The sequence below is a fragment of the Sturnira hondurensis genome, unplaced genomic scaffold, assembly GCF_014824575.4.
Source record: "Sturnira hondurensis isolate 20B ecotype Veracruz unplaced genomic scaffold, ASM1482457v3 Scaffold0020237, whole genome shotgun sequence".
NCBI lineage: Eukaryota > Metazoa > Chordata > Mammalia > Chiroptera > Phyllostomidae > Sturnira > Sturnira hondurensis.
The window spans coordinates 3,307,047-3,320,605 of NW_028092868.1; the positions used below are offsets into that span (position 1 = coordinate 3,307,047).

Below are 13,559 nucleotides of genomic sequence, written 5' to 3' on the forward strand. Positions count from 1 at the left end.
GTGTGACCAAGCTGGGGGCCGGGGCAGGGCTGGGCATATGCATGACATGGTCCCCAGAAAAAGGAAATCCAGGCCCAGTCAGGACAGAGAGCCTCCATCCTCACTGCCAGCCCTCCCTGCCCCCTGCCTAGCTTTCAAAAACTCAGAATCACCACTCCACACTCAGCCAGTTTATTAAAGGCAGAGAGCTTCATCAGGGGTCCAGAAGGGAGAAGCTGGGAGACACCCACACTCCTCTCAACTCCCTCCTTCCCCAACAAGTCATCTACAGCCCAGCCCCCCAGGACTCGGAGGCAGGCCTGGCGTCAAACAGACTGCACTACATAAATACTGAGGCCACAGCTTGAATCAGCAGCGTCAGGGGCAGGGCTTTGGGGCAGGAAGGGGTGGCTCCCAGGGCACCTCCCACAGGGCTTGTCCTGAGCCTGAGGACCCACTAAGCCAGAGAGAGGGGGCCAGCAGGCTGTTCTGAAGTCTGAGGCTGTCCAGGGAGGCTGGCGGGTGGCTCTGGGTGGTGGTGGAGAAGCACCACCAGGCCAAGGTTTTGGGGTACAGGGTGGGGTCAGGTGCTGTTGCCCTGCTCCTGCTCAAAAAGCAGCATGGCGAGTTGGGTACGGGAGCCCAGGCCCTCCAGCATGCTCTGGCGACAGCGATGGTAGAGGTCCTCGCTGAGCTGAGCACTGCACGTCTGGGCCCGGTAGCGCTGCAGCAGAGCCGGCTCCACCGCCCGCAGCACGTGCAGGCTGGAGAAGCGCAGGAACAGCTCATACACATCCAAGCTTTCCAGGAGCTCCTCCTCCTGCTCCGAGGCCGCTGCCAGCCGCCCGCGGGCTGCCACATAGTCAGAGTTATAGAAGCAGGCCTCACTGGCTGCCTGGCGGTCAAAGCGGCCGGTGTCTCGGCCCAGCTCTGGGGGCCCTGGGCCCTGTGGTGGGGCCACAGCTGGGTGGAAGGCCTGGAAGTGCATAGGAAAGAAGGTCTGCCAGCCGGAGATGGCGTGCATGCGGCAGCGGTTCAGGAAGTCGGGCGTGAGCACCGTGTCCGGCCCGGCTAGCAGGAACAGTGTGTCCAGTGGGTGCTTCTTGGAGAGCAGGTCCATGAGGCGCAGTGGTGAGGGGGCGGCTGTCTGCACACTGAGCCAGGGGACACGGGCCCCTGGGAAACGCTGCTCTAGCTCCGCCACCTGGGCCTTGACCGGGGCGAAGACGTCTGCGTGGGCGGCCCGCTGGGCCTGTCGTGGCTCATACAGCAGCAGAAGGGTCAGGGCTGCCGCGGTATCGCCAGGCTCCAGAGCCGCAGTGGCGAAGGCCTCCAGGAAGCCAGGGGCCAGGTCACGCTCGGCCGCAGCCAGAGGCAGTAACACAGTGAGACGTGAGGCCTCCGTGACGTAGGGCACTGGCAAGATCTCCACTCGGCTCAGTGGCCGCAGCAGCTGTACTCGGTGAGTGAGGGGCCGGCGGCCACCCTGGGGGGTCAGCGCCTCCAGCTGCAGATCCAGCGTATACTCCATGCCCCGAGCGGGATCAAAGCGTCGGTAGCCGTTAACCAAGTGCTGCTTCTGGAGCCGCAGGGCTGGGTGGTACCGGCGGTTGAGCTCCTCCAAGGCTGCCCCCAGGATGTCGGCCACGTCAGCCCGGTCAGCCCCGCGCAGAGGGCAGCGGGGTGAGCCATCAGCACAGGAGAAAGTGTACTGCTCAGTAAAATAGTCCCAGCGCAGCACCTCAAAGCGGGAGGCTGGTCGGGAGGGTGCTGGAATGCCCACGGGCCAGGCGGCTGCCTGCTCTCCATCAGCTGCCAGACGGCTGGTGTTCTGGATCTCCCACTGGGTTGGAGAAACAGACTGTGAGCAAGGTACAGACCCAGGCGCCAGCACACAGCCTGGAGATAGGGAGGGGGCAAGCGGCAGGTGCCCCTCAGGATGGGTCCCGTCCCCTGCCAACCTCTGCCCTCCCAGGGCCTCTACTTACCCCTTCCCCAGATGCGGGCAGACTGAGAGTTAAGATGGGGGTTTATGGGGGTGGTTCTCAGAATGGATAGGAACAAACAGGGACAGGAGGCAGGCGTGTTCTGACTCTAGTACTCAGAGTTTACTTGCCTGGGATCTCTAATACCTCACAGCACCTGCCCCCCCACCCTGGCCCAGACCATACCTGCAGCTCCTGGATCTCCTGGTATGTGCGTTCCAGTTCAGCTCGGGCAAAAGCCTTGTGCAGCTGGTACATGTGCACAGGGTCATGCACAGGGTGGGCTGTCAGGGCGCTGCGGAAGCGGGGGTCCCCCTCCTGCACGGGCTCCCCAGAGCTCAGCTCCAGGTAGCTGTAATGTACTCCCTAGGGAGAGGAAGGGGAAGGGTCCACAATGGGAAGAACGATGGAACAGCCTCCACCCTCACCTCATAGTATGTGTCTCACCTACCCTTCCTGGGACCTGTTGTGGACTTGCAGTCAGAATTCTGTAGGTTTAAGTACCCTGCCCAGTCATGAGCTTGTGTGACCTCAGGGAAGCCTTTGCTAGCTAGCTCACCTGTAAAATGGGCACACCTCCAGTCTCAGAGCTGTCTAGGGGCTCAACTAAAATAGTAATAGCCAAACGCTGAACACCTATTATGTGCAAGGCTCTCTCATTTATTCTAATCCTTATAACAATGCTAAGCAATAATTATTTCTACTGGTATGAAGATACTGAGACTCAGGAGACTCAGTAATTTACCCAAGATCATGGGGATAGAAAAGGATAGGGCTGGACTTCTGGCCAAGATGGAGGCATAGGTGGAAACACTGTGCCTCCTCGCACAACCAAATAAATTTAGAAACAACAAAGTTTTAGTAAGAAAAGCACAACCAAACACAGAAAATCGAACTATACGAAAGTCCGACAACGAGCCGTTCAGCCAAACTGGTAAGAGGGGCGGAGTCAGTGACTGGCAGAGCAGGGTTGCACAGGAAAACTTGGCCAGACCTACCCAGGGACCCAGGCACACGGGTGGTGGTTGGCAGATCTCAGGCGTGGGATTGCAACAGACTCAGTGAGGGCGCAAGGCGGCAGGCTGACCATGGTCACACATTCGCACGCAGATAAAACAGGCGAAGGAACGAGCAGTGAGACAGACCGCTGCAGGCCCCACCGGCAGGAAGCAGCAAAGGGGACCACCATTGCCCCTCTTTGACCCCGCCCCCACATACAGCGTCACAACCCAGCGACTGAGTTGCCCGGCCCTGGTGAACACCTAGGGCTCTGTCCCTCATACGTAAAAGGCAGGAACAGACCAAAACATCATGGCTCAAGAAGAACTCAAAGCCCCAGAGCCGATAACTCTAAGTGACCAAGAAATAGCCAGCCTCTCAGATGCATAGTTCAAAACACTGGCGATCAGGATGCTCACAGAACTGGATGATTTTAGTCACAAATTAGAGGAACATATGAAGGCTAAACTAATTGAAATAAAGGGAAATGCACAGGAAACCAATAGGGATGGAAAGGAAACTGGGACTCAAATCAATGGAGTGGACCAGAAGGAAGAACGAAGCATCCAACCAGAAAAGAATGAAGAAACAAGAATTCAAAAAAATGAGGAGAGGCTTAGGAACCTCCAGGACATCTTTAAACATTCCAATATCTGAATTATAGGGGTACCAGAAGGGGAAGAGGAAGAGCAACAAGTGGAAAACTTATTTGAACAAATAATAAAGGAGAACTTCCCCAATCTGACAAAGGCAATAGACTTCTAGGAAATCTAGGAAGCTCAGAGTCCCAAAGAAGTTGGACCCAAGAAGGAACATACCAAGGCACATCATAATTACATTAGCCAAGATTAAAATGAAGGAGAGACTCCTAGAAGCAGCAAGAGATAAGGAGACAGTCCCCTACAAAGGAGCTCCCATCAGACTGTCAGCGGATTTCTCAAAAGAGACCTTACAGGCAAGAAGGGGCTGGAAATAAGTATTCCAAGTCATGAAATCCAAAGACCTACAGCCAAGATTGCTCTATCCAGCAAAGCTTTCATTTAGAATGGAAGGGTAGATAAAGTGCTTCTCAGATAAGGTCAAATTCAAGGAGTTCATCATCACCAAGCCCTTATTATATGAAATGCTAAAGGAACTTATCTAAGAAAAAGAAGATAAAAAATATGAACAGTGAAAGGACAGCAAACTCACAGTTATTAACAACACACCTAAAACAAAAGCAAACTAAGAGGACAGCTAGATCAGGAGCAGAACCATAGAAATGAAGATCACATGGAGGGTTAGCAACAGGGGAATGGGAGGAGGAGAAGGGGAGAGAAGGTACAGAGAACAAGTAGCATAGATGGCAGGTAGAAAATAGACAGGCGGCAGGGCAAGAATACTATGGGAAATATAGAATCTAAAGAACTTGAGACACGTGGTTATAAACTAAGGGGGGGTAGAATGGTGGGGGAGGGAGTGTGCGGGTGGAGGGGAATGAAGGGGGGGAATAGAACAACTGTAATGGCATAATCAGTAAAATATATTTAAAAAAAGAAAAAAGAAAAGGATAGAGCTGGCACGGAAACCCAGGCCCATATCTCCAACCTCCCCTTTGCCTCTCAGGGGAAGTGCACAAGCTGAGATAGAAGGCACCCGTGGGGCGGCTTATTTTCTCACTTCTCACCTCATGGTCGCCAGTGCAGCCCATCCCAGTGGCATCAAGGATGCAGCGTCCCAGCCATTCATCCGGACTTGCACTGACGATGTCATTGCGGCAACCTTCCAGGTGGGGGCGCAGCTGCTGCAGCAGAGTACGCGACAACAGTACCCCAAAGCCGCCATGGCAGTAGCGGCCTGGGGCGGGATCTCCACCGATAAAGTCCTGGGGTCGGCCCAGATAGAGGTGGGCAGCAGCTGCTAGGCTGAGGTGGCCAACGAGGCGCGCCAGTCCGTGCGCCTCGGTGTAGGTGGTATCATGCACTAGAAAGAACCAGTCAAAGTCGTCACCGTGCTGGTCCAGCAGGTGGCGCAGTGCCAGGTGCAGGTGGCCGATGGGTCTCTCCTCGCCAAGTGTCACCACAGCCATGCCCGGTGGTGCCCGACGGCCTCGAGAGCTTGTCAGGAACACCACACGCTCTAGCCGGTGACCCAGCGTGCGGTTCACAGCCACGCCCAGAGTGGACAGTGTGGCCTGTGAGGTCAGCACTGCCACCAGCAGCCTCTGCCTGATGCCCAGCTCGGTGCTGATGTAGCGGGTTCTGGGGAGGAGACAGCATAAGATTATCAAAAAGACAATCGGGGCAGGAATAGGATAAGAGTAACAACTCCCTCCCAGGAGTCATGTGGAATTAAGTGAAATATCAGTGTTTTGGGGGAGATGGCAATATTCATGCAGATATGAAAGATATATTGTGTGTCTGATTCCCTCTTTCACGACTTGTGCCCCTGAGCAAGTTATTTAACCTATCTGTGCCTCAGTAGCCACATCTGAAAAATGGGGGTTGACTATATTTATCTAAAGCACTTAGGCAAATGCTTGGCTCACAGGTATTCTACACACCATGCATACAGGGCTTACTTCTGTGTAAATATGCCATTACACCACAAATACATTACATAAATGATGTAATGGAATACATGACATAGGGGGTGTATTGAGTGGGTTTGGGGGAGGGGCAAACCAGAGCTCAGGAGTTCCAGTAACTTCTCTTCCACAACACAGAAGTTAAGTTGCAGAACTGGAATTTGAACCCAGTGTTATTTGGGAGAAATTATTTTAACTAGGCAGAGGCATTCGTGGGATGGCTCTGTCACTCCTCTCCCACACATCTCATCACGAGGTATCCCAACCAGTAACGATACAACCAGTAAACCTCAGTTTCTCTTTATTCTTTCCCTCTCTCTTTAAACCCTTTTTATATACCAATACTTCATCTAAACCCAGCAGCCCAGCCAGGAAGCTAAGAGATCTTTAGGGACCATGGAGTCGAGCTGGTTTAGCACAGAGGCGGACAAGTTCAGCCCAGGCCGGACGGGACCCAGAGAGCGCCTCAGATGGGCTCCACAGCTCCCCGGGAAGCAGGGCCATCGGAAGTTATCTGGGCCCAAAGACTTCCTGGCCGGCCGGTCTCTTCCTTCCGGAGCCTGACCCGGCCCTCAGCGGCCTCCCAGAGCGCCCGTTCCCGCTGGTACCCACAGGGTGGAGCTGGCCGGACTGATCCTTACCTGACGGCCTTTTTGGCGGCCTGGCCAGGCTGTGCAGGGTGGTAGGGCAAGACCCGCGGCTCCCAGTTCTCCGCCGCGGCTGCGCCAGCCCCAGGTCTCTCGCGCTCCGCTCCGTGCTGCACTGAGTTGGGCCGGCGCGCAGCGTTGGTATTGCCTCGAGGGGGCAGCTCAGAATCTCCGGGTTGAGGTGGCCCAGGGCCGCACGGCTCCTCCACCCAGGTGACGCTGAGCAGGCTCAGCGTGAAGCCCAGGGAGATGCCCACGGCCACGGGCCCTGCGGGCCGCAGCACCGACAGCAACAGCGATGCCCGCATGGCGCCCGGACCGCGGGCCCCGGGCTCCGGAGCAGCCCCAGAGCAGCCAGAGGAGGCTCCGAGGGGGCGGGACCGGGGAGGGGGCGTATCCGGAGGGCTCGGGCCAAGCGGGCGGGCCCGCTCCCGCCCCGCGGAGCAGAGCCCGCGGCCAGAGCCGAATCCCCTGCTCCGCGCTCCAGTCCCCCTCCGGCCGCCGCTCTGTATCGCCCAGGGTCCTGCTTTGGGCTCCGGAGCCTCCGCTGCCGCAGCCGCTGTCCGACGTGTCACTGCGAGGGCCCCGCCCCCGGGGTGGGGTCTTGGGCTCCAGCTACCGGAGAGGGAGGAGTAGGGGGAGGTTAAAGGGGAAGGACCCCCGGAAGTGCCCCCTCCACGGCGAGGGAGAGAGAGACGCCGGGGCGGAGTCCCCTGCCTCCTCCCCGCGTGGTTGGTGCGTCCCGGGTGACGTCAGAAGCAGCCCGCCCCTGCCTGGCTTGTGCGCCCGAGTGACGTCAGGAGCCGAGGCCGGAGCTGTCCATCAGCACCAAAGGCCGCGGGCGGGCTCAGGGCATGGGGCCGCGGCTGTGGGGCAGCCCGAGCCCCAGCTCTCGCTCCTTACCCTTCCCCAGGCCCAGCCCGAGTCCCCGGACGCCGCGGGACTGGAGTGCCAGTCGGTGTGGGAGGCGGGGCGGCGACGCCACTGCACAGAGACTGGTCCCTTCGGCCCAGCAGCCGCCTTCCCCGCACGGCGGACTTTGCCCGGACCCCAGGCATCTGGGGCCTCTGGAGCCCCTCAACCCCGGACCCTACAGCCTCTGCACAGCTTTTTTCACTCAAAAGCTCAGGTCGCCTCCAGCCCAGGTAGATTTTGGACAATCCCGGATTTAGCCGCCCACAGACGAGTTTCCTGGCTGCCTCCTCACTGGCAGCACACTGCCCTCATCTCCCCCCAAGCCAGTTCCCCTTTTAACTTCTTCATCCTGGCCCCCTCTAGCCAGGTACTTTTGTTCCCTTTGTCTTTTGTCCTCCACTTTAGGGATGCCTGCTGTGGGCACCACTCCTTTGTCCCGTGTGTCCTTGCTTAGCTCTCCCACTCCCATTCTTGCCCCGTTCTGGTGGAGACCCAGGGCTCCTCCTTGACGCCAACTTCCTCTCCGTCAGGCTGACCTGGGAGGGTGAGTCCCTTTCGTTCCTAGCACTATGCCAGGCACTGTGGCGACACTACGGTTCCAGCTGCTGCCCCCTGAGCCAGATGATGCCTTTTGGGGTGAACCCTGTGAACAGCCCCTGGAGCGCAGGTACGAGGCACTGCCGGCTCTCGTCTGCATCATGTGCTGTCTGTTTGGAGTCGTCTACTGCTTCTTCGGTGAGACCCCCAACTCATTCCTCACCTGGGCTTCCCATTGTTTCCTGGAGTTATTTTTCTGAGACACCCCACACCTCCAGAACTTCACCACCACCATCATCACCACTACCACCATCAAGTCCACCACCACCACCATCATCTCCACTACCACCACTACTACTAGCACGAATAACAACCTTTTCTTACTTTCTTTCATCCTATGTGTTCATAGATCATCTTAGATGCTAGATCCTAGAGAACACAGGTTTTTGAATTAGTAATGCTTCAATTTGAATCTGGCTTTGTACCTTACTAATTGTGATGCTTTGGGCACATTAACCTGCCTGACCTCAGTCTTCTCATCTGAACAGTGGGAACAATGATATTTACCTCCCATAATGCTGTTGGGAGAAGTAGTGGAGACTCAATAAATGATAGCTATTGTGACGAAGATGTGTTTGGGTTGCCGTGCTAGCTAGAAAGTGAAAACATTTACAGGGTGATTAGACATGCTAAGTATAGATGGGGGAGAGACTGCTGGAATGTTCACACCTGTGATACATGCTATAGCTGTCTTTGAATAAAACAAGGGTTGGGGGTAGAGTCAAAAATCCATGTATAACTTAAGCTGGCCCTCAGCACCTGCAGAGTCTCAACCGTGGACCCCAAATATTGTTTTCAGCCTGCAGTCAGTTGAATTCATGCATGTAAAACCTGGGGATATGGAGGGCTGACTGTGTATTTACTGAAAATATCCGTGCCCGAGTGGACCCGTGAAGTTCAAACTTATGTGGTGCAAGGGTCAGCTGTAGAGTCACACACATGGAGGTTGCCCACAAGTAGGCTCCAACAATCAGGGCTGCCGTGAGCTGTCATACAGGATGGCCACTATACAAGGGAGTTCAGCTGAATGGGCAGGTAGGCCTGAAATCCAGCCAAACTCTAGCCCTTGGCATTGGGCTGCTTTGCTTGGAGGATGGCACACTTTTTTCTAATTTTCACAAAGGTGCCAGGTGGACTACCAGAGTCAGTGCCCAGTGACTCTACAGCAAGTTACAGAACTTCAGAGAGGAGAGCAAGCTCTATGGGCTGGGGGTCCAAGGAAAGCCTCCAGAGGTGCATTACAACCTTTCTATGTGGCTGGAAGAAGTGTGGAGGAAGTTTGCAGGTCTAAGTTGCAGACTGGGCAGAGGTGGGATGAGATTTTTGCTCTGATGCCTCTACACGCCCCCGAGAGTGGCTGGGTAGTAGGCAGGAATGGGAGCCAGATGGTCCTTGTCTCTCCACCCCCAAATGCTTGGCTGAACAACTGCAGAGTGGGCAGAAGAAAGTGCCCCTCTAAGGGTTCAGGATACATTCTGGGCCTCCAAAGGGACTGTGTCACCTCCCTCCCACCCCTATCCGTACCCATGTTCTCTGCAGTTGCTCATCACATCCTGACATTCCCTCTCCGGTGCTGCCCTGTCACCTCGCCCCTCTTGAATGCTCCCACTCCCTGGCCCTTGGACTCTGAGCCCTTGTGCATGCCCTTCTCCTCTTTCTGAGCCCAGAACTTCCTGGATGCTGAGGCTTCCCTTCATTCCTAGAACCGAGTCTCCTCTTTGACTTTTCTCTTTGGCTCTCCCTGACCCTTTACCCCCATCCTCCCAACTATTTAGGATCTACAAGTCCCTCACGCTTTCAGGTACCCTTAAAGGGCCCAACAGCCCTATGACTTCATTTTCCTGGAACTCCACAACTACTATTTCACCCTATAATCCGCTTTGACCCCCTATGGGGGGCTACGACTCCTTGTAAGCCTTAGTGACCCCCAACCCAGTTATCTCATCAACTTTTATTCTTCTGACTCCATTTCTTCTAACTCTCTGGTTCCAAGGATCTCATTGCTGATTGCCCCTCCCCACACTGTGATCTCAGTGACCCCATTTCTCTGGCCTCAGTGTTACCCTCTCTCCGAAACCCTCTCCTACTCTCAGTGACTCCAGGCTGTCAGTCCCCCTGACCAGCAAAGACCTCATCTCTTGGAGCCAGGCCCTAACAACACCACTTCCCTGTTCTCTTTCTAACCTTTTCATGATGTCATGTTTCTGAAGCCTTGTGACCCCTCTAAGACTTTGTCTTTCTGAACCCCTGTGACCTCATCTCTCAAATTCTTTCTGACTTCCAAATACCTCCTCTCTCTGAACAATCCCTCCCCTTAGACCCCACTGTGGCTCCCCTTCTGACTCTGTGACCTATTTGTCTGACTCCCAGGACTCTGGAGACCCCAGTGACCCTCCACTGATTCACTGTCGACTCCAGTGACCTACCTCTGACTCCTCTAACCCTCAAAGACCAGACGTTCATTTCGATGACTGTCTCTCCATTTTCCAAATGACTCCTGGTGACCTATCTCTCTGACCTCCCTCGACCCCAGCAACCTCATCACTGGTGCCCTCAGGACCCCAGTGACCCCGGATTCTCTTATCTTAGTGCCCTGCCCTGGTTCCTCTGTGATTCCGTGTTCCTGACCCCTCAGACTCCTTGCCTCCGTCCCGGTGACCTCCTGTTGGCCCCTCACGAGCCCCTGTTCCCCTCCAGGTTACCGCTGCTTCAAGGCAGTGCTCTTCCTCACTGGGTTGCTGTTTGGCTCAGTGGTCATCTTCCTGCTGTGCTACCGAGAGCGGGTACTGGAGACACAGTTGAGTGCCGGGGCAAGTGCCGGCATCGCGCTGGGCATCGGGCTGCTCTGCGGGCTGGTGGCCATGCTGGTGCGCAGTGTGGGCCTCTTCCTGGTGGGGCTGCTGCTCGGTCTGCTGCTCGCCGCTGCCGCCCTGCTGGGCTCCGCACCCTACTACCAGCCCGGCTCTGTGTGGGGCCCACTGGGCCTGCTGCTGGGGGGCGGCCTGCTCTGCGCCCTGCTCACCCTGCGCTGGCCCCGCCCTCTCACCACTCTGGCCACCGCTGTGACCGGTGCTGCGCTCATCGCCACCGCTGCGGACTACTTTGCTGAGCTGCTGCTGCTGGGGCGCTACGCCGTGGAGCGGCTGCGGGCCGCCCCTGTGCCTCCCCTCTGCTGGCGGAGCTGGGCCCTGCTGGCGCTTTGGCCCCTGCTCAGCCTGATGGGTGTTCTGGTGCAGTGGAGGGTGACGGCCGAGAGGGACTCCCATACGGAAGGTGAGAGGGCACTGACCAGTGTGGGCATAAGAGAAATGGGGCGGGGGGCGGGTGGCAGCAGTGAGCAATTCCGGAGGGGGAGAAGAAGCTGTACACACTAGCAGCAGAAGGCAGCAGTGGGATTAGAGAGATGACTGGCTCCTGGTCTGGGAAGGTGGAACCTCAGGGGTGTCATTCTTTCCACAACACCATACGGAGCAGCAGCCCTTCCAGAGCTGGAGAGACCGCAGAGACAAAACAGGAAAAGTCCCTGGCCCTTAGGGGTTCAGGTCTGGGGGGTTGGGGCGCAGGCAGACAGATAATAGACTTGCAAATAGACAAGATGATGCTAGTTGTGCAGTGATATGCAAGAGACATGCTGTGTAATATGAGTTTCCTTCCAAGGCTGTCGTAGACAGAGTGCTCAAGGAAGGCACTTTGAAGAGGTGACATTTAAGTAGAGTCCTGGAGGATAAAGAACCAGCCATGCAAAGAGCTAGAGAAAAGGAAAGAGCAAGGGTCAGGGCGAGGAGGAATGGGCATGGCTTGCTGAGGAAGTGGGGCTGGACTGTGGTGGGGAGGGGTGCGGACTGCGCTGGCTTCCTGGGCCACAGTGAGGACCCCAGGTTTTATTAGGAAGGCCATGGGACACCATTAGAGGTTTCAAGCAGGGAGGGTGTGATCTAATCTAGCATGTGAGATGCTCATTCTGGCTGCTGAGTGTAGAAAGCACTGGGGAAGGCAAGCGTAGAAGGGAAACCAGTGAGGAGGCAGCGGTGGTTGTCCAGTCGAGAGATGACGATGTCTGGGAGAGGGATAGCAGCTCGGGAGTACCTGCAGGTGTAGGAATCTTCCTCAAAGACCTTCGGAGGTACGAATCAGTGGAAGTCCCATCCGGGAGGTGGAAGACCAGGAACGAAAAGCGGGGAGGTTACACAGGGGGAACCTGGAAGCTTGGAACCCCCCGGGTAGGATGGGTGGAGATGGTGCACATGGGCCTCTGAGACCCTTCTCTGCCCACCCCTTCACAGTGGTTATCAGCCGGCAGCGGCGACGGGTGCAGCTGATGCGGATTAGACAGCAGGAAGAGCGCAAGGAGAAGCGGCGCAAGAAGAGACCCCCACGGGCTCCCTCCAGAGGCCCCCGGGCCCCTCCAAGGCCTGGACCTCCTGACCCTGCTTATCGGCGCAGGCCAGTGCCCATCAAACGCTTCAATGGAGATGTCCTCTCCCCGGTGAGCACCCCGAGCCCCTCCAGTCTGAATGGGGGACCAGGGAGTGTTGTAAACTCTGTCCAAGCAGGACTGGGCTTTCCCCAGGGCCTTGTCACTGTTTAGAAGGCTTAGCATTTGCCCACTCATCAGAACCCCTAGACCAGGAGCTGATAGGCCCAGCGCTGGGATGGGGGAGAAGTGTCTGAGTAAGGACTTTAATGAGGTATATGGTATGGGGCAGGGCCTCAGGGCTGTGGACTACGAGTGTGAGAAGGTCCTGGGCCTACAGCTCTCTGGGGGGAGTCACAGGCTTGTGGGTTGCAGGGAGAGGATGTCTGCCTGAGGTGGCCCTCAGGGCAGGGGTCTGTGGCTGCACTCACATCTGTGTTTACTCTCCCACAGAGCTATATCCAGAGCTTCCGAGACCGGCAGACGGGGAGCTCACTGAGCTCCTTCATGGCCTCACCCACCGACACGGACTATGAATATGGGTCCCGGGGACCACTGACAGCCTGTGTTGGACCCCCCGTGCGGGTATAGCAGTACAGCTGCTCCCGCCCGCCTGGACTCTATGCTCACCAGCTCTGTTAGCTTGGGGAGGCCTGCTGGCCCACCACCCAGCCCTCCTGGCACTGTGGCCTATGGCTGTCCCTCTCCCCTCCCTGGAGAAGACTGGCCTGGCTGCTGGAAGGGAGGACCTGTCTCGAGCTAGGCCTGGCCTGAGGGAAAGGCCCCTCCCAAGCTCCGAAGGGGCTCCTGAGGGACTCGAGGTGTGAGCCCCTTTGGGTGTGCTCAGGGTTGTGAGTGTGTCACCTGTGTGTGCGTGTGCATGGAGGGGTGGGCTTGGAGGGGACAGTGGGACACTTGCCTTAGATTTCTGATTGGGAGGGCTTCTGCGAGGCTGGCCCCACCCCCTCTCCCACTGCTGGGGTCCCACAAGCCACTCTCCTGCATGTCTAAGTGGAGGAGTCTGCCTTCTTCCCCCACTGCTCTGCCTCTTAACGAGACTCACCCAAGGCTTCTTGTCCTCATCCACTGCAGCACCCCTTACCCTGGTCCCCTGTCCTCTGCAAAGCCACTAGCCTGCGGGCAGTGGTAGGGGATGGGGGTGGGGGGTGCTGCTTTGGGCTGGGTTGGGGAGGGGATCTCGGGGGAGGGGGCTGAAATGCACGATGCATGTCTGGTGTCTGTCATGCCACCTTGGACACCTCATGCTTCTGTCTCCCTCTACCCCACCCCGTTTTCCATCTTTTATAAATGTGCCAAACTGCGGCTTCTGCCAGGAGTGGTAGTCTTTGGTGGCTAGCATGTCCATGGGCCGAATTAGAAGCACCATAGTTCTGCTTCCCTGTGTCACTCACTACGCGGGATTCTCAGGCCAGTTCTGCCCTCCTATGTCACACAGA

The 13,559-nt window shown here is 56.7% G+C and overlaps 2 protein-coding genes across 3 annotated transcripts; one reads left to right on the forward strand and one right to left on the reverse strand.

Moving 5' to 3' along the window:
- Positions 1-155: 155 nt before the first annotated feature.
- On the reverse strand, positions 156-6,797 carry CHPF (chondroitin polymerizing factor). Its single transcript, XM_037029094.1, has 4 exons — positions 6,171-6,797; positions 4,630-5,203; positions 2,151-2,330; positions 156-1,822 (listed from the first exon to the last, which is right to left on the reverse strand). Exons 1-4 carry the CDS (start codon positions 6,482-6,484, stop codon positions 563-565), a joined length of 2,328 nt encoding a protein of 775 aa, XP_036884989.1. The 5' UTR covers positions 6,485-6,797; the 3' UTR covers positions 156-562.
- Positions 6,798-6,899: 102 nt separating this feature from the next.
- On the forward strand, positions 6,900-13,438 carry TMEM198 (transmembrane protein 198). Of its 2 annotated transcripts, none has more exons than XM_037029097.1 (5): positions 6,900-7,458; positions 7,622-7,826; positions 10,386-10,961; positions 11,972-12,174; positions 12,556-13,438. In XM_037029097.1, the coding sequence occupies exons 2-5, from the start codon at positions 7,661-7,663 to the stop codon at positions 12,691-12,693; spliced, it is 1,083 nt and encodes a 360-aa protein (XP_036884992.1). In that variant the 5' UTR covers positions 6,900-7,458; positions 7,622-7,660; the 3' UTR covers positions 12,694-13,438. The 2 variants fall into 2 exon arrangements, with proteins under 2 accessions (XP_036884992.1, XP_036884993.1); XM_037029098.1 differs by having other exon boundaries at positions 6,900-7,321.
- Positions 13,439-13,559: the final 121 nt, after the last annotated feature.

Excerpts from the sequence above, each read along its gene's own strand:
- CHPF (XM_037029094.1), bottom strand. The coding sequence starts at position 6,484 with ATGCGGGCATCGCTGTTGCTGTCGGTGCTGCGGCCCGCAGGGCCCGTG. Across the intron at positions 5,204-6,170 it reads GCCGCCAAAAAGGCCGTCAG|AACCCGCTACATCAGCACCG; the intron begins GTAAGGATCAGT and ends TCTCCTCCCCAG. Across the intron at positions 1,823-2,150 it reads AGGAGATCCAGGAGCTGCAG|TGGGAGATCCAGAACACCAG; the intron begins GTATGGTCTGGG and ends TCTCCAACCCAG.
- TMEM198 (XM_037029097.1), top strand. The coding sequence starts at position 7,661 with ATGCCAGGCACTGTGGCGACACTACGGTTCCAGCTGCTGCCCCCTGAG. Across the intron at positions 7,827-10,385 it reads AGTCGTCTACTGCTTCTTCG|GTTACCGCTGCTTCAAGGCA; the intron begins GTGAGACCCCCA and ends GTTCCCCTCCAG. Across the intron at positions 10,962-11,971 it reads GAGGGACTCCCATACGGAAG|TGGTTATCAGCCGGCAGCGG; the intron begins GTGAGAGGGCAC and ends ACCCCTTCACAG.